The sequence below is a fragment of the Corvus moneduloides genome, chromosome 4 (genome assembly GCF_009650955.1).
Source record: "Corvus moneduloides isolate bCorMon1 chromosome 4, bCorMon1.pri, whole genome shotgun sequence".
Taxonomy (NCBI): Eukaryota; Metazoa; Chordata; class Aves; order Passeriformes; family Corvidae; genus Corvus; species Corvus moneduloides.
The window spans coordinates 1,441,319-1,461,643 of NC_045479.1; the positions used below are offsets into that span (position 1 = coordinate 1,441,319).

At 42.4% G+C, this 20,325-nt stretch overlaps 1 protein-coding gene across 2 annotated transcripts in view; it reads right to left on the bottom strand.

Moving 5' to 3' along the window:
• Nucleotides 1-960: 960 nt before the first annotated feature.
• Nucleotides 961-20,325, bottom strand: part of BCAT1 (branched chain amino acid transaminase 1) — a 66,596-nt gene continuing 47,231 nt past the window's right edge. For both annotated transcript variants that reach the window (XM_032106325.1, XM_032106326.1), the window contains 3 exons: nucleotides 13,392-13,532; nucleotides 12,172-12,246; nucleotides 961-8,273 (listed from right to left, as the gene is read on the bottom strand). In XM_032106325.1, coding sequence (XP_031962216.1) covers nucleotides 8,232-8,273; nucleotides 12,172-12,246; nucleotides 13,392-13,532 — 258 coding nt within the window. In that variant the 3' untranslated portion in view covers nucleotides 961-8,231. The remainder of the gene's footprint in view (nucleotides 8,274-12,171; nucleotides 12,247-13,391; nucleotides 13,533-20,325) is intronic.

Here is a 20,325-nt window from a genome sequence, read left to right on the forward strand (position 1 = left end):
TTTGAAACTTTGCTAAAAGGCACAGGTCTGTCTCTGAAGCCCAATCAGCACCTTGTATGATCAGTCCTCAACTTACTACTACTTGGGATAAGTGAGTTTTGAAAGCTGGAGCTCAAGCTAGAGTTATGATTAAGAAAGATTCCCTCAGGATGAAAGGGGGAGAGGCCAAAACACAGGAAAAAAGTCAGATTCCGACATATTAGGTTCATTCTCCTAGCAGTAATTAATAACTCTTAGTACTTACCGAGCTAAAGCTTCTTTAAAGTGTCCTGTACCCATGCCAGCTTTCTCTGAAGTCACTGAGAACCACACCAGGTGGAAAATGTACTCTTATGTTTACTTTACCACAGCATGGATCAGTACTACCTTTAATCACAGTATTCCCTGCACTGGAAAGGGGGAATACGTGAAGTTTTTTGGTAAATATAGCCACCACACATGGCAAATGTCAAGATTTTAATGACCCTCACTTTCAGTACTTTCCATCTTCAAAAGGCTTCCCACTGGTTGACATACTTTGGAGAAATGACTGTTCAAAAAGGCCCTGTGAAGTAAGTGCTCCAAGTATAAAGCTGTTTTCTGGCATTCTCCCCCTTGACTTCATCACCCACAAACCCTTAGAATGGGAGCTGTATTCAATCACTGCTACACAGTCCTGGCACATCAAAAACTGTTTCATGACTACATGGTTAGCAGGTAGGTACTTTTGCTGCTTAATTTGTCCAGCATTTTACTGTAAGTGAGATAACTGGCTCAGCCTCCAGGCTTGGCAGGGTAGGTGCATGTCTGCCACTTGAGTCTTGCTTTGCTGTTCTTACATGCCACACTTCATCCAGGAGCTTTTTTTTTCTTTTAATCCAGCCTTCAAGAATTTATTTCATAGCAGCTCCCATCTATGGGATCATTACACTTAGTTAACTGTACTCAACACTGATGATTTCATAACACGCCACAAACAGGTGCCAATTAAATTCCTTTATTGGAGACAGAAACATTGCATAATTACAGATTTGATGAGGAAAACTGCAAATAGTATAGACTGTTTCTACTGCCAGCAAAATACAGCTCTTAGAGGATTTATAGACATACAAATATAGTGCTTCTTTCATGCCAGATGGTCAGTACGTAACAATGCCATTAGGAGCGCTTAATTGTGCTTCTACAAAACCTTTAGAGAAGAATGAGGTAGAGTTTCCTTTAGTTTATCCAGTACTTTTTCACACATCTGTCCTTTACTGCTTTTATATACTTCAGATTCTTGTAAAATACCCAGTTAACTTTCAACATTTGAGAAAACAGAGACCCTTCAGAGGTGTTTACTTCTCTCTCTATAAGTTGCTAATTTCCCACTGCTTATGTGCTAAAATTTCAGTAACTACTACTGCACCCTTCTAAACGCCTCAAAGGTCAAGTAGATCAGGACTTCTGGCTTTCTCAATTTCTGCATCGACAGAAACTGTTTGTATATAGCTTCAGATAAAACTCTTGTCTCCATTATGGCAAAGAACCTTTTACATTTTGTCACTCAGTGGCCAAGGTGAGTCTAAGCCGTCTCCCCGGGAGATGAAGGGAATAGATCCACTCTTTGTGAACATCCTTGACTATGAAATAGTGTTAATGATGTGTTTGCCTCCTACTTGCAGCGCTAGTCAACCACTGGGCTTAATACAAATTATGGGAAGAGAATACATCACTGACCTGTTAGATGGTACAGAGCATTACCTGTTTGACCAAATACTCCACCATTTTACAACATATCAAGTATGTTGCAGTTTCAGTTAAGATACAGGGGCCCAAGTTATGAAAATGTAGGCTCAGATGTAGGTATTTAAGCAACTGAGTAAGAGCATTCTTAAATATCAACACCAATCTCTGATCCTGCTAGACTTTTGGTGTACCTGGGTAGTCTCTCAGTTGGACTGAACAAGAATGGTAATGATGTTCTTCTGACTTCCTGCCCTCACTGACCTGATGGGTATTTTTACTCTTGCTCCTGGCATGCCTGTTCTGGACACAGCAGACTTCACTTACTGCTCTGGCATTTGCTGCAAGCATTTAGTCCTTACTAAAGTACAAGTAGGGTGCAGTTATTTCACCTGAAGTGATCACGATTCTAGTGGCAACTGAATCATAGTGAACAGGGGATTTGGCATACAGAAAGGTGATTACATAAAGAATGTTTGCTTTCTTCCTATAAGCTACTGAAATATGATAGTGTAAGATAATAGTTCAGCAACACTGTACCGGAATTCTAAAATGAAAAACAAAATTTTTATAAAAAGGCGCAAAGTTTAAAAGATTCCATGTTCATACCTTGATCATTTTGATCATACAACGAAAAAAAATCTGTTTCTGCAAGACAGTACCGCTTGAGATAAGCTTCTGAGCTCCTCCACCTCTCCCTGACATGACTGCTCTAAGCCTGACAGAATCAAGAACTATACAGTTAGTGTTAAGAGAGCCAGCTCTTAGAAACTTCCCAAACTCTTGCTTAGAAAAACAAGCAATAAGCTTATTTTATCAACTATTCCCTGCATTTTACCTCTTTGGTAAAAACCAAAAATGGCCAGTGTTGGTAAACCATTTGGAACACTAGCCAAATACTTCCACAAAGTTGTCTTCTCTGTTTCTACCTTAACTTTACCCAGAGATACTTTAAAGGCTTAAAATTCTATATCAAGGTCTTAAATCCTCCTTAAGATCTTCCCACGAACATGAATTTTAAGAGACTTTTCTTTTTTAAAAGCACGGCATGAAAATCCAGGATTGTGGTAAAAATCAGACACGATAAATTAAGTTTTAAGATAAGCAAAGACTATAAATTCATGTTCAGAGAGAGTCATGCTGTTACTACTGGTGAATACAACTACCATTATTTTTAGTATATTTGGTTGTGGTTAACCTTGCTAGAGTGATTAATGAGACTTCTCTTTATCTGAGTTACTAATTCCAAAACTTAATTCCAAATCTATTGACTAACCTTATTTCAAATCTATTTACTACTGTAATTCAGTATTGTTCCTCATATGCTAAGTCCTAATATACCTGACTGTTCTTGCTCAAGGTAATGCCAGGTTAGTTTTGTTTACAGAGATGGGGATATGTTTGCCAAGTGTACTATAGATGGCACTCAGATTTTGCACAGTCAGAGAAAATATCCTGGAATTCCTACTAATAAGCATCATGCTCAAAGCAAGGCATGGACAGGAGGACTGCTACAACAGTATTTTTCACCAATGCAATGCCAGTATTCTCTTTTGCTCTTATGGCTAAAAATACAAATAACTTATTAAGAAGCTTCTTAGCTTAAATGATTTAGGACCTATGAATTATCTTTCCAAATCTTGAGCATAGAGAAAAAAATACAGTAAAACATAGGTCTTTCACACTTCCAAATTGGTAAGCATTGCAGTTCAGCAAATTTTTGGTCAAGATTGATGAAGAGGTCTGTCTCAGTGCTACATGACCAAGTGCACCTCTAAAATAGTCCCATGCTTTCCTTTGAGAGGTATCATGATTCCTTCAAGCATCATTTTTTAATAGGACAGCCCAGTTTGAGGTGAATTCTCTTGTCAAGATCATTCTGTATTCTAATTTTTTTATTTCTGAACTACGTACGTTACACATTTATGGGTTTATGCAGCAAACCCTGAATGTATTTCTCATTTAAATAACATTTTTCTCCGCATAATCAAGTTAGTCTATTCTAATGTAATGCTTGAAATACTGGACTTTACATGGCATCTTTCTTGTTGCTTAAAAAGCTTTTTCTGGAAAGTTTAATTTGATCTGTAATAAAATAAGGTTTTATGCAAAAGTTTGGATTAGAGTTAAATGTGGTGTAAGTGGTAGTACTGCTACTCTGCACTTACAGAGTTTAGATAACTTATCATTCCAGTGGTAAAGCACAATTCTGATCCCTCAAAACCTGGAATATGAAAAAAACCTACTCTTTTTTTTTTTTTTCTAACTTTTACTACTGCTAAAAGCAAGAAGGATGCAAATTTGCTTAAATAGTTACTTTCAGATATGAGACAACAATAGAAGGCTGGGGAAAAAGGGGTTCAAGTCTGTGTGAAAGGGAGAGAAAGACAACAAGGAGCAGCTCTCTCAGGGCATGCTCAGCCATCATTACAGCTGCCACTCTCAGGATATCAGCTTACCACCAGAACATTAAAATTTACCCTCAGTAGGGTGGATCCCATGCAGAGAAAGACATTGTATCATAGTCTGCCAGGCTGTGCCACCATCCTTGTACATCTTTGTATTCTATTCCATAGCAAGGCACAGTGAACAGACAGTTCACACTCAGAAATCTGCTGGGATTATGCAGATTGTTTTGGAGAGGCCATTGAATTCAAGAGGGTTCCTCCTTTAATTAAGCAGCTCTGAGATCAGTCTCAGCTGTTTTTCTGTCTACCTCTTGGAAGGCAGACATTTCAAATAACTTGCACTCCAAATGACTTTCAAGTATCATTTTTCCAAATTACCATTTTTCATGCCTGAGGATAAATAATATAAAATAAGTATACAGGAAAGGATCTATGGTATCTCTATGTTGAATTAGGCAAACCCAAACACGAGGTCATGTACAAAGAGGAGTGGCTGATAACTGCTTTTTGGCTTGAAAGAGTTGAACAGGTGTAAACAACAGCTGGGCAGAGAGATCCCACTACCTTGCTTTTGTCTTATCAGACTTCTCTTCTATATCCCAGAAAAATCATGTTTGCTTTGCACTGGTAGAGACTGAACAGATTATCTACCCTAGGAACCTTTCTTAGCATCCTCACCTGGGTCTGTCCTTGTAAATTCTCAGCGAATTTGCCCTCACTGCAGTTAACAATCTGCTTAAGTAATGCCAATTGCTGAAGCCATAAATCTTGGCACCAGAACAGCTTGTATGAAATGCCAATTTCATGAAAATTCTGTTATTTGAAGGATTTTTTTCCTAGGCATGGATCATGCTAACCAAACTGAAAATTAAGGACATGCTCAATACTGAAAATAATAATCAAAAGAATGAAGGGGAGAAGAAAGAACATATGAAAATTAGATTTCATTATTATCATTTTAAAGTACCAGTGTTTGTAAAACATAAGCATGTGAAAGGCTGAATCTCATTTGATCAACCCAATTAAACATTAAATAATTGCAGCCAATTATGCAAATACCACACAACAATATTAATTTGTTGATCTTTTTTGAACAGTTTCAAATTCTCCTAATGTTAGACTATCTTATGTCTTAAATGATCAATTACCAGAACCGTAACTAAGTGATGAAGAATGGATAATTGCCTAGTTATGATGTACCATACTCTTTCTATGTAAATCTGTTGCAATTAAACAAATAGGGCACATGGAGAAAAGATGTGCAGATGTTCTTTTACAATCTGTTATTAGCTCAGGGAATACCACAGTTCCCTCCTAAATTTTACAAGCGAAAACAAGGAGAATGCAGTATCAAATACTGATTGTTATTTACACATATTATTTTTTTCCTTTGGTTAACAGGATAGAATGCAGTGCCAGAATTCAGACTAGGACAGCATTCAACACCAGAAGAATTCCCTGTACTATACTGACCTGTCAGCTCTCTTACTTAGGTTTCAAAGTTTAAAATCTATAACCTATTGCCCTGGATTCCACTTGGAAACAAGCACAGCTTTGAGTTGATGTAGCCAGAGTAAGGCAATTAACCAAGATATTAAAGTCAACAATTAACATACACACACTCCACGTTTTCATTCTTCCCTGCAAGAAAAGACCACTCATTTCTGTGGGTCATTCCACTATCAACTCTCCTCATTTTGAGGTCTCTGTCAGCAAAAAAAAAGAGAGGTGTCCCTCTGGTCAGTACAGGAAACAGTGCAAAGCACAACAAATGAAACCACCTGGTTTCTTCATGTTAAATGACTTGCAACCAATTTAAGAAGAGTTTTATGCAACTCTCAGGTTTACATTTCAGTAAAATAATTCTTCTAACTGGTCCTTATTCATTCTGCCCAGCGAATAGATTACTGCTTGTATACTGAGGCCTTCATGGGGATTTTCGATATACGGTATCATATATCAACTCCATCAAAGCTGAGATGGTAAGGTATTGCACAACCACTCTGCCATGCATCTGAAGTTAGATATTTTCACTTTTCCTTTTGCTGCAAAATCAAAGATGAACTTAAGGGAAAGATTAGATAGTTCAGTACCAGTAAGCCACATATGGTTGCTCATTACATAATCTTTAGACAGCTCCATGCCACACTCTGGTTAAAGGCACTCTAATTTCAATACTGGTCTCATTGGATAAAACTCTCTACCCCATGCTGCATCTTGACATATTCCCCATGTTAATTTTTCCACCCATCTAATGAAATAAAAGGAAATAAAAAAGGAAAAACCAGCAGCTTGTAACACATAGTAAGATACTGAACAAAGAACCGCACATGATACAGATTCAAATGGTCACAACACTATGGCTACTGTAAGTGAAACAACATTTTGTGTTTGAAGTTGTAGTCTAAAGAAAAAAAAATCCATCAATTTTAACAATAGTTACATTGTCAGAGAGAACCTTCAACTGTTCTTCATTAAAAGATCAGATTGGACTGCAGTTAAAGACAAGAAAAGTCATGATCTGAGGGAGCAAAAGAAAGTGATGGCTAAGGAGGATCTTCAAAATGTGACCAAAAATGAACAGGAAGCCATAAGGCTGCTCTTCAACAGCTGCAAAAGGCATGGATGGCCCATTAGAAATTATACTTTCCTTTTAAAACTATGTTAACACATGCCAGTAACTACAAAGGACTTATAAAGCATGGGAGAGATACTGTTGGTCTTAAAAAAATTAAAGTGCTAAATTTTTCCCTTAATATTGGTGCATCTCTACTGCAAACTAGAACAAGAAATGTTTCACTTTTACTTCTTATAGGACTCCAATAAAGTGTCAATGAAGTTCCACTAGTTTTATACTGAAGTAGCACTTTGGAACATTGATACAGAATATGGTTATCCTTTTTGGCAAGAGGTATCTTAAAGCTGTTCAACAAAGCTGTGTGCAGAAGGAGAAAGCTAATAAATATTACAGAATGATTGTTAGTGAACATTTGCAGAACGAACTTCCCCAGCTATGGGCTACACGCTCTGTCTTGCTTCCAAAGCATCAAGACTGCATGTGAGAAAGCAGCATTATATGAATTATCTGCTTAACCAGAATGAAATCAGGGTTTGAATGAAATCTCTTTCCTTCTAGACATTTTCTGTTGACAACATTGCTTGTTCCTTAACAGGAAGGCCCTTCTACAGTACCTGTGTCAGTGGAGGCTGGATACATCAAGTACGTGAAAGGGACAAGAAAAACATTTTGCTGACTTAAATTATGTGAGTGGATGATGAAAGAAATTCCTCAATCCAAAGTTTTGGTTGCTGTGAAGAATGGTTCAATTTTCACAGCCAGAGTTGTCTAATCTCATTTTCTAGACACTCACCTGGAAGGCAACACTGTGTCTGCAGAACCCAGCTCTGTGCTAGGCCAAAAAGCGAATTTTTGTCTCAGCAGGGCCTGACCCAGCCTTTAAAATCATGTCTAGAAGGATGTACTCAACTATTAGAGAGCTATGCACTGCCCAGGCAGCCACTGCACATCCCCATGGAGGAAAAGGCAGTAGGCCAACAAGGACTTTGCAGGCTAGACTGACTCAGAGAATTTTGGGCTAAAGGCCAGAGTTATTGGACAGAGTATGAGGGCATCTACCAGGCTATGCAAACTCGGGAATCTCCCATACAAGCAGAGTATGAAAGGAAGGAGTATATGGCTAAACCTATTTGTTTCCCAACCACAGAGCAAAAGGCAGAATAATGTCAACAGAACCCTGTGGGCAGCTAAGAGGCAACACCTTCATGTGACACATGTTCTGCTGATGGTGGCAGTAAACAAACCAAACTGAAGAGCAGTTGAAGAGCATTTTACAAGTTTTCAGACTGTATATAAGGAGGCACTAAGAAAACTATTAGGAAAGTTCTATTGCTAACATTTAGCACCTCTACCAAGAAGACAGGCTTCTACCAACAGGATTACAGCAGAAATCAAAATGATTGTGTTCATATTTGCCAGATTGTGGAAACAATCATCCTGGGGAGCAAATTGATACTGAGACTATGCTACGCACTGGCAGCTACAGAAGTTGTCATTACTCAGATGTCAGGTCTGTCTGCAGGGTCTGGACTCTGCCACCTTCACGACACCAGCACTGCCCAATCGCTGTCTTCTCTTCCATACTGAAACAAAGCAAAAAATGGAGTTTAAGAATAAAAGTTAGAAGAACCAGTGTATGTTTATGATAACTTCTTAGGTCTATCCTCAAAAACATTCATATCCATTGCTCTGGAGAGTAGTTTACATTATTTCTTAAGCCATTGCTTCTGTCTTTGATTTGGCACAGCCTAAAGATAGCTTGCTTTATCCATATTACAATAGGTGGTTTAGGAAAGGGCAATGCTGATACTCATTACAGATGACACAGAACAGTCCTGCTTCACTTCCACCAGTTTAATGCAGTTACTCCCTGAGGCCTGCTCACTAATTCACTCATAAGTATGCCCCTGCTCAAGCTCCAATAAACAAACACATTTAATTTTATTTCTTTTTATTGTCAAGGTGGCTTTTTATTATGACATTCTGATTGAATGTGAAATAAAACCATCGCAAATCCCACAGAGTACAATTAGGGAGAATTGTAATCCAAAATAAAACAAGTTGCCTTTCTGTATACAAACGAATGAGATCAACAAGCAGAAATGAAGGCAACACCTGGCATGCAAACATATCCCTTCCAGGGGAGGATACAGCCCCAAGGCAGCACTTTTGATTGCTAGACTGGTTCCATGTTCTAAAGGTCTGTCACCAGTCCTGTAAACAATGCTCCAGATAGACCCCAAAACACACCCAGGGCTCAAGAAGGTAAATAATTCAGAGGTGGAAAGACAGCAGCAGATGGGAGTAGGGAGTCCTTTCCCTTATAGTGTTATGTTCAGGGAACTTGAAAACACTTTCAATCAAGAAATGAAGACTGATTTTAGAAGCTTTATGTAGGCTAAAAAGATCACCTAATTTCTCCACAGAGGAGAAAAGGAAGTTCCTCTGTACAGGTCCTGCACCACCAGGAAAAGAGATAACAGATCACTAAAAGCAGGGAAAAGACAACAGCTCCAAATCAGGATGAGCCAGAAGAAACACACTTCTAGATCCACAAAGGAATGGTGTTCAGTGTGCTTGTGTTTTACTCTTTACTCTAGCAGGCAAGGCCTCTAACTGACCTTCACAAGTATCACATCTACTTTTTCTTTTCATTACTAATTCTCCTGTTCCTATTCTGCAGTTGCAGTTATTTGTAAATTTTGCTATCTTTAGGCAGTAGCATCATCTAATGTTCTGATACAGAAATTGGTGCAAGGACTAGTCTGAGTTGCCATTTGACTACAGTTTGCATCTGCTTCCAGAATTAAAAGGGGAATTAGGATGCGATACCACAATGAAGATCATTTCTTTCTGCAAATAAAAGCAGATTTGGCTTCCTTTTTTAATTCTGTCAAGGGCTTTGTGACCTCAGGCTAGTCAATCCCATCTCTCTTCCACTGTCAACCACCTCCAGGTCATTCTTTGTAAAAATTAACACATACATTGTCCTTTCCTGGTTGTTTTCCACTGACCTACCCAGAGAAAGAAAAAGGGTTTGATTAAATGTCTCTTCTCTGCTGCTTTGACTGCAGTGTTTAAATGTATTTAATAACATGTAACATAAGCAATGTGTCTGACTTTCTATCCATCCCTTCGAAGTTGCACCTTAATCTATGTTTTAAAGGGCATAGCAAAAGCTTGTTTATTCTCAAAGAATGGACGTAAATCCACAGAAAAATCTAAGTGGTATTTCAGGGTGAGTATTCCCAGAGAAAGAACCTCATCCCTAAATCTACTAACTCAAGCAGCTATGGAAGAGTGCACTATTACTAACTCATTCATAAGCACACCATTAATTTATATAATGTACATGCTTTAATTTGAAGTCTTTATCAGCCTTCAGTAATCACGGTATCTACTCAGAGACAGGAAGGGAAATGTGTATTGCAGTGCCACCACTGTCTCTCTCAACTGGCATGAGAAATTGAATCAGTTCTGCCCATGAGTTTCTAATTTGTCACTCCAGCTCTGGTTCCACTGAACAGCTGTTCACATCCAAAGACATCCTGTTGAACATGGCAGACTTGCAAAAGAACAATGGACAGCATGAACACAGACTTGGAAACATAATACTGAATAAAATATGAAAATAATAAAAGCAGCATGTACTGTGCACAAGAGAAGGGGTATAATGACAGTGGATATGGAGCTTGCATCTCTTGGACACAGGTTCACATGCAGGACATAGTGGTACTGAGAATTTTTATTTTTTTACAAATTCCCATTGTTCAACATGAAATGGATACACTGCCCCAGTTTTCCTGGTAGAGAATATAGAAGATCTTGGTCAAAGATTCTCCTCTGACATTTTAAGAATACTATATAGTCCCGTTTTTGTGCTGCAGCATTGTTTTCTGTGCGACATCCTGGGGTCCTTCCAAATGAGCCCATCTCTCCACAGGTAGAAAGGTGAAGAAACACAACCAGCAACCACTGATTGACTCTTATAAGGGAAGCAACCATCAGTCTCTTTAAAATCATGTTTTCAATGATTATGTGTTCTAACTCTCCTGACTTTTTTAAAGAAGGAAGAGAACCCAGAAGTAATGGTCCAGCATTTTTCCAGGAGTAACAAATTTACTCCTGGCATGTAACTGATGAACTCAGACTATGTACACAGCTGAAAGGTGAAAAGGTCCATATCAACAGGCAAGTAAAGTGAAAAGGTCCAAGAAAGATACTGTGTAGTAACAATCCACACTTTTTCAGCCTCCTCCTGAGCCTTGGTCGGTGGTGGAAAACCACGGTGATAACTCAAGAGGCAACAGGTAGGAACTGATGCCCAGGAAGTTCCACCTGAACATGAGGAAGAACTTCTTTATTGTGCAGTGACCAAGCACTGGAACAGATCGTCCAGAGAGGCTGTGGAGTTTCCCTTACTGGAGGTATTCCAAAACTGTTTGGGCATAATCCTGTGCCATGTGCTCTGGGATGGCCCTGCTGGAACTGGGAGGTGGGACTAAATGACCACAGTGGGCCCTTCCAGCCTGACCCATTCTGAGATTCTGTGACCAGGGAGGGCATGGAAGGATGCCTCAGGGAAAAGACTGGATAAACTTGTCTTACACTGCTCACTATCTTAAGGGAGAAAGACACAGATCACAGGATTACCAGCAGGAAGTTTAAAATTTTAGTAGCAAATCTAAGAACACTTTGAGCCAAAAATGTAGAATGGAAACCATCAGAATCAATTTGAAGAAATCCTGACAATACTGCCAAGCAACTGCTATCAGATCTTAAATAAAGGGGCTTCGTAAGGCCAAGGGCGTAAGGCGTAAGGGCCAAGACCTTCTCCTATCCCCAAATCCCCCACACCATAAACTACACTAAATAAGGAAAAAAACCCAGGCAACTTAAATAAGAAGGGCCATCACCTGCTGCTCATTGACTTTACCTGAAATGGTATTGGTTCCTATGCCCAGACACGGAGATAAAGCACAGATTCCAAACAGACATTGATATTTAGCAAATGTCAGATGACGGAACTGTTTTAAGAAGGAGAAGTGACTATTTGATTGGAAAGATAATGAGAAATGGAAATGGTGATCAGCTGGCTGTGCCCAGTGAGTGTTTATTCCTCACCCATCTCTTTATTGATTAACCTGTGCTCACTTGTGATTGTGGTTAAGATGCTTCATAATCCTGTCTTTTTCCCTTAAAAAGCAACCTCTAACAACAGCATTAGATTTCACTGATAACAGCAGTATCTTGCAGCTCTTATGCAGCTTCCAAGATGAATAGGGAAAAGTTATACTATACTTCATTGCTATCATACTTTCTCAAGGAAAGAAAATTGGCAGAATAATCACAGCAGACAAAAGAATCTATATTATTATATAATGTCACCTATAGCATCACTACCAAAAAGATTATTTTCCAAAGCTTTAAAATGTTCACCTTTTATTATTTTATCTCATTATAGAAGAGGGAACACCTTACCTGGATATCACTTAGCTTATTCAGGAAACGGGTTGTTAACTCAGGCCCATTCTCCATCGTTGGAATGTGCAAGTGCTGGCATGGAATAAAGGAGAGGGAGAAGGGGAGAGAAAGAGAATAACATGTAATAATAGCTTTACATATATACGAATACCTTACGGTTGCCAAAAATTTTAATAAATATTTATCATACTGGCTAGCCCTCCTTATGAGTAGGCAAGGATGGTTGGTTTTGGGATTTTTGTTGGGTTTTTGTTTGGTTGGTTCTTTTTAAACAGGAGGGCATTGCTGAGCCAGTGAAAAGTTAGAGAGTTAAATTGTTATGCTGTTGTTCAATAAAGGCAAATCTAAGCCTTCCAAGAGATCTGTCCGAAATGGAGGGAATATTGTGCAGGCAAGAGTAGTAATATTACATACAGTATTTCATTTCAAAGTATATTGTGTAGAAATACAACACATATTGACAGTACTTATCATTCGGCACCTCGATGTCTCATTATCTTAGCATCAGGTAATATCAATACATTTATTCTATTTTATTCATTCAGGAAGTATCACTTAACAGACATTTATTGTACTTATGTTTAAAGGACAAAGCACAATGCTTTATGCAGCTGCACTATCCCAAGTCCACTGAACTAACTTTGTGCTGACTAAATAGCATCAAGTCAGCTTAACAGTCTGAATGCCTGCGGAATTCCACCTGTGCAGGAGAAATCTCCCATATGGAGAATAGTAGGTGAAAGCAGCTGTGCACTGTCTTGAAACAGCTCTTCCATCAGAGCTGGGATCCCTGCAATGAGGGGTGAAGAAGAGAGGAACTTGAGAAGGAAGGACTGCAGTGGCTCAGAAATTTGGTTCCCTGTGGAAGTCTTTTCTCTCCTCACCCTTCCCAGGTACCTTAGCAAAAAATAGTGAATAAAAGAAATGCAGAATAATGTATTTTTCTACATTTGCAAACAGGCTGGGAACTGGCTTTTTCTTACACTTTCCCAGAACTTGAGATTTTGTATTTTCAGCTTTTAAAAAAACACCAGAAGACAAGAGGAAAAGTTCCCTTCTGACAGCCTCACTTGGGAAACAACATACTGACAGTGTTCATCTCCAGGCAGTGCATCTTTTCTATCTCCCCTGGTTTTGGCTTCAGCTGCAATTAATTGTGATAAAATTCAGAAGAAAGAAGGAAAGAGGTAAAAAAAAAAAAAGAGACATGTCCTTACCTTGCCCTTATATAAAATTTTAGAGATGGGACATACAACACAAGCTGTTCCAGCACCAAACATCTCCTTTACTCTGTTCTCTTCCAAAGCAGCTGTCAGGTCACTCATGGTGATGTATCGCTCAGACACTTTGAATTCTCCCTGCACAAGAAGAAGAAACCATAAGAATTGTAAAGAGTTTAAAACCATTCATATTTTTGTTTTCTAGATTGAAACACTTCCAATAAAACTTTTAGCCTAGTGACAATAAGTCTTGACTCTGATCTTGCGATCTTTCAAACATCCCAGTATCGCACAAGCTAGATTTTCATCAAAGGACACCCTCCAAAGAAGCCAGTGGTTTGCCAGATAGAATGCTGACGATTAAGTGGCACTTGCCTCTGTTTTGGTGCAGAATATCATTATCACATTAGGGAATAACATAGAAGAATTGTCATGGGACACTGGATCTCTCTACTCATGGTCTCTAGCGCATTCGAGTTTGTCCAAAAATTACTCAATTATATCACGAGAGCCTTTGCATCCCAGTCTCAGAATTCTCCTAAGCAAGACACATTCTGTTGATTAATTTCACCTGCCAGGCCAACTATGTGATATATATTTTTAATCGCTAGTGAAATTTTCCAGTGTAGTCTGCATGCAGCTGTCACACACAAAAATTAATTGTGCCACAGGTATGAGTAAAGCCATTTGCACTGGACAGTCTAACACTGGAAGAGTTTTACCACCTACAAGAGTGAAGAATGCATAGGAATCAATTGAAGGGATGTGTTTCAAGAAAAAAAATAAACATCAGACTTTGAAATTTTCATTTCATGTATGCGTTACTCCTGTTATCCCGCTCTAAGCATTAGCCCAGCCAAATCCAGCAGACAGGATACTGTCTTGATGAGCCTTTGGCTGTGTAGCATCCTTACCCAGGCTGCAATAAAACCTTTGAATACAGTAAGGAAGAGTTTGCTGCATTTCAAGATGTGACCTAGTCCCAAGTGTTCAATAAGTTCTTGGATTGCTACACTACAGAACAGGAATGGGAAACAGACAGATGACTTCAAAACTGTGGCTGGGTAGGCTGCATGCTAGTTAGAAGAAACAAGGTTGGAAGCATGAGAACTAAATGCAGAAATAATGTGCTGATGACTGAAGTATAGCTATGGTCATGCATGGTAATTCTTTGTTTCCTTGCTTTGAGTTGCTGGTACCAGTGGATTTAATTACAATTTTCATGTTAAATACTACACGGAGCTACTTTAACAAGCTTGGTATTGTTCTGTGTGACAGGTGTGGGAATTCTGATGATGTTCCTGAGAATCCCTGAATTAGCATGCCCTTAGTTCCCATTAGATTAAAGGGATTGAATCCATGCTCAGCAAGTTTTGTCAGCAACACCAAGCTGTGCGGTGCGGCTGACATGCTGAAGGGAAGAGGTGCCATCCAGAGGTAACCTGAAAGCAGAGTTTCTGACAATTGAACTCAGAGCAACTCAGAGCTCAACTCTGAGCAATTTGACTAGTTGAAGATGCCCCTACTCATTGCAGGGAGGTTGGAATAGATGGCCTTTAAAGGTCCTTTCCAATGTCAGGTTGGATGGGGCTCTCAGCAGGCTGGGATAGTGGAAGGTGTCCTTGTCCATGGCAGGGGGGTTGGAACAAGATGATTGTGCTAGTTTGAAAACAAACCAGTGGGAGGCACCAAGTCAGAATAACAATTTAATGGAAATTAAAAAGGAGAAAAAAAAAGGTAAAAGAAAACACTGTCAAACTGACAGAGTCAAGGTACAACCTGACACCCTGTTAGGCAGGGTGGTGGTAGCAGTCTGGTAGAATGGTGGCTGCAGTCCTCTGAAGCAGTGATCCTGTAGTGAAACAGTCTGCTCTTCCTCTGGAAGTCCAGTGGTGGCTGTGTAGCTCCTGTCCTCTGGAAATCCAGTGGGAAGCCCGTCTCTCTGGTGTTCAGCCTCAGCTTATATCCACGATGGGATGCTTGGTTCCTCCCTCTGGGTGGAGCATCTCACAATGGGGTAACGAGTCATGAGGCAAAGTGTTGATTAGGCTCATTAACAGAAGATAGTCCGGAGGGAGTTATCTCTGAGTCAGGCGGCAGGACAATGATGGGCAATTAACAGAAAGATAGTCTGGGGGGAGGAGGCAAGGAAACACTGCCCCACCTGATTTCAACAGCTGATGGGGATGGTAATAGAATACACTGCAACCCAGGACATTATCCACCCCTTATTCTATTACCATCTACATTATCCCAAATCAATACCTTCTTAAACTCTAAAACACACATACATATATATATATATATATACACAGTGAAACCTACACACCGTTCTCACCTAAGATTAGGTCTCCTTGTGGTACACAACGGGTTTCCCCATCTTTCTGCATTACCCACCAAGTGCAACCAGGTCCTTGAGCAAAGACAATCCCACGGATGGGTTTGTCTTTGCCTGAGGTGGGATTAATCCAAACAGTCTTTCCTAAAATACCTCTCAGGTGTACCGCAGGGACTCTATCTCCATCCACTGTGTGCAAGGGTTCAGACTCGGCAGGACCAGCTCGATTGATGGACCCTCGGGTATTGACTATCCAGGTGGCCTTTGCTAAGTTCACTTCCCAATTTTTGAAGGTCCCCCCACCAAGTGCCTTTAGGGTAGTTTTAAGTAGTCCATTGCAGCGTTCAACTTTTCCAGCAGCTGGTGCATGATAAGGAATATGATATATCCATTCGATACCGTGTTCTCTGGCCCAGGTGTTGATGAGGCTGTTCTTAAAATGAGTCCCGTTGTCTGACTCGATCCTGTCAGGGGTGCCATGTCTCCACAGGACTTGCTTTTCCAGGCCCAGGATGGTGTTCCGGGCTGTAGCATGAGGCACAGGGTAGGTCTCCAGCCATCCAGTGGTTGCTTCAACCATGGTCAACACGTAGTGCTTGCCTTGGCGGGTTTGGGGAAGGGTGATGTAGTCAACTTGCCAGGCTTCACCATACCTGTACTTTGACCATCGTCCACCATACCACAGAGGCTTCACCCGCTTGGCCTGTTTGATTGCAGCACAGGTCTCACAACTGTGGATGACCTGTGAGATGCTGTCCATGGAAAGGTCCACCCCTCGGTCACGGGCCCATCGGTATGTTGCATCTCTCCCCTGATGACCAGAGGCATCATGGGCCCAACGAGCTAGGAATAATTCTCCCTTGTGCTGCCAGTCCAGATCCACCTGTGATACTTTCACCTTGGCAGCTCGGTCCACCTGCTCGTTGTTGCGATGCTCTTCATTAGCCCGACTCTTGGGTACGTGCGCATCCACGTGTCGAACCTTCACGGTCAGCTTCTCTACTCGGGCGGCGATGTCCTGCCAAATCTCAGCGGCCCAGATGGGTTTCCCTCTGCGCTGCCAGTTGGCTTTTCTCCAGCGATCCAGCCATCCCCACAGAGCATTAGCTACCATCCATGAGTCGGTGTAGAGATAGAGCCTCGGCCACTTCTCTCGTTCAGCGATATCCAAAGCCAGCTGGACGGCTTTAAGCTCTGCAACCTGACTCGATCCACCTTGTCCCTCGGTAGCTTGTGCAACTCGTCGTGTGGGGCTCCATACTGCAGCTTTCCACTTCCGGTTAGCGCCTACAATTCGGCAGGAACCATCAGTGAAGAGGGCATAACGTCTTTCAGTCTCCGGTAGCTCATTATATGGTGGGGCTTCCTCAGCACGAGTCACTTGCTCTTCCTCTTCTTCAGAGGATAATCCAAAAGTCTCACCTTCAGGCCAGTTTGTTATAATTTCTAGAATCCCAGGGCGATTCGGGTTTCCAATACGGGCACGCTGTGTGATGAGGGCGATCCACTTGCTCCATGTGGTGTCGGTGGCATGATGCGTGGAAGGAACCTTTCCCTTGAACATCCAACCCAGCACCGGTAGTCGGGGTGCCAGAAGCAACTGTGCTTCAGTGCCAATTACCTCTGAGGCAGCTTGGACTCCTTCATAGGCTGCCAAGATTTCCTTCTCTGTGGGAGTGTAGTTAGCTTCAGACCCTCTGTAGCTTCGGCTCCAGAATCCCAGTGGTCGGCCACGAGTCTCACCAGGCACCTTCTGCCAGAGGCTCCAGGACAGACCATTGTTCCCGGCTGCAGAGTAGAGCACGTTCTTCACCTCTGGTCCTGTCCTGACTGGGCCAAGGGCTACCGCATGAGCGATTTCCTGCTTGATCTGGGCAAAGGCTTGCTGCTGTTCGGGGCCCCAGTGGAAATCATTCTTCTTGCGGGTAACCAGGTAGAGAGGGCTCACGATCTGGCTGTACTCGGGAATGTGCATCCTCCAGAAACCTATGGCGCCTAGGAAAGCTTGTGTTTCCTTCTTGCTGGTCGGTGGAGACATCGCAGTGATCTTATTGATGACCTCAGTGGGAATCTGACGTCGTCCATCTTGCCACTTTACTCCCAGGAACTGGATCTCTTGGGCAGGTCCCTTGACTTTGCTCCTTTTGATGGCAAAGCCAGCTTCCAGGAGAATCTGGATGATTTTCTCTCCTTTCTCAAACACTTCCTTTGCTGTGTTTCCCCACACGATGATGTCATCGATGTATTGCAGATGTTCTGGAGCCTCACCCTTTTCCAATGCAGTCTGGATCAGTCCATGGCAAATGGTGGGACTGTGCTTCCACCCCTGGGGCAGTCGGTTCCAGGTGTATTGCACACCCTTCCAGGTAAAAGCAAACTGGGGCCTGCATTCTGCTGCCAAAGGAATGGAGAAGAAGGCATTGGCAATGTCAATAGTGGCATACCACTTCGCTGCTTTGGACTCCAGCTCGTACTGAAGTTCCAACATGTCCGGCACAGCGGCGCTCAATGGTGGCGTGACCTCATTCAGGCCACGGTAGTCCACCGTCAGCCTCCATTCTCCACTGGACTTACGCACTGGCCATATAGGGCTGTTGAAAGGTGAATGGACCTTGCTGACCACCCCCTGGCTCTCCAGTTTGCGAATCATCTCATGGATGGGAACCACAGAGTCTCTGTCGGTGCGGTATTGCCGACGGTGCACTGTTGCTGTGGCGATTGGCACCTGTTGTTCTGCAACTCTTAGCAGTCCCACGGCAGAGGGGTCATCTGAGAGGCCAGGCAATGTACTCAGTTGTCTGATATCTTCTGTCTCCACAGCAGCTATCCCAAAAGCCCAACGATGTCCTTTTGGGTCCTTGAAATATCCATTTCTGAGATAGTCTATGCCGAGAATGCACGGGGCCTCCGGGCCAGTCACGATGGGGTGTTTCTGCCACTCGTTCCCAGTTAAACTCACTTCAGCTTCCAGTACAGTCAGCTGCTGGGATCCTCCTGTCACCCCAGAAATAGAAATGGGTTCTGCTCCCACATACCTTGATGGCATCAGAGTACATTGAGCACCGGTGTCAACCAAAGCCGTGTATCTTTGTGGGTCAGGTGTGCCAGGCCATCGGACCCACACAGTCCAAAAGACCCGATTCTCCCTTTCCTCTACCTGGCTAGAGGCAGGGCCCCTCTATTCCTGGTCATGTTGCATGTTGCTCCCTTCCGATGAATACGTTCCTGAGGTCCCTTCAAGAGGATCAGTCATATTATCATTCCTGTACCGTCTGGAGTTCTGTGTGCGGGAGACCGGAGCAATGTTGACTCTAGATGCGCTTCTTGTGGTAGTTGTCCCTCTTTTTAGTTCACGTACCCGAGCTGCTAAGGAGGAGGTGGGTTTTCCATCCCACTTACTCATGTCTTCTCCATGTTCCTGAAGGAAAAACCAGAGATTACCTCGTGGGGTGTATCCTCTCTCCCTGGTTGGGGGTCGCCGGCTCCTAATGGCAGAGACTCTTGTTGGTTCTGGTGGGATGTGGTAAATCTCTTCCTTAAGTTCCTTTTTCAGTTTCTGATGGCCTTCTTCAATCAAGCTCCGGACTTGCTCAGCCAAAAGACTTGTTTCCACGGATGAGACATGGGTGCGAAACGGGGCTGTGACGGTGTCCTCGTAAATCCTCAGTTTGTTCACCAAGACGCCCACCCTGTCCTCGCCTTCCCTCCATTGCAGTGTTGCCAGGTAACGGGAGTATATCTCTGGTCCAAGGCGTGCGAACCTCAGCCACATCTGTGACGTGCACTGGACACCATCTGGGCTCTTAGGAAATCTCTCATCTTCTGAGAAAATGATCTCCAGCACAGCCAATTCCCTCAGGCACCGGATACCTTGTTCCATTGTGCTCCATTTTCCTTGGTGCACCTGAAGGTCTTCTTTACAAAGGTACCTGTCCCTTACACTTGTAAGCAGTCGCCGCCAGAGGCTGAGGGTTTCTTGGGTTCTCCCGATCCCCTGGTCAATGACCACATCCCGGGACAGAGATCCCAGTTGCCTGGCCTCACTTCCGTCCAGAATGGTGTCATTGGCTGCAGCGTCCCAGATGCGGAGCAGCCAGGTCAGGATAGACTCGTTCGTCTGGCGGGTGAATTCCCTCCGCAGGTCTCGCAGCTCACCCAGGGATAGCGACCGAGTGATGATCTCTGGCTCTGCCTCTTCTGCTGGGTGCGAAGGTCCTGCTGCATCCTCGTCAGTCACTATGCGGACTGATTTGCTTTTTGATTTCTTCTTCTGCACGGGGGCAACTGCAATCGGTTTAGGCTGTTCTGGTTCAGTGATGGTTTGCGTGGGGACGCTGACAGTGCTTTTGGTTCCCTTCTCCTCTGTGTCAGTCTGCGTGGACATGGACGCTGTTTTCTTGCGTCTGGGTTCTTTCTCCTCTGTGTCAGTCTGCGTGGACATGGACGCTGTTGTCTTGTGTCTGGGTTCTTTCTCCTCTGTGTCAGTCTGCGTGGACATGGACGCTGTTGTTTTGCATTTGGTTTCTTTCTCCTCTGTGTCAGTCTGCGTAGACATGGACGCTGTTGTCTTGCATCTGGGTTCTTTCTCCTCGG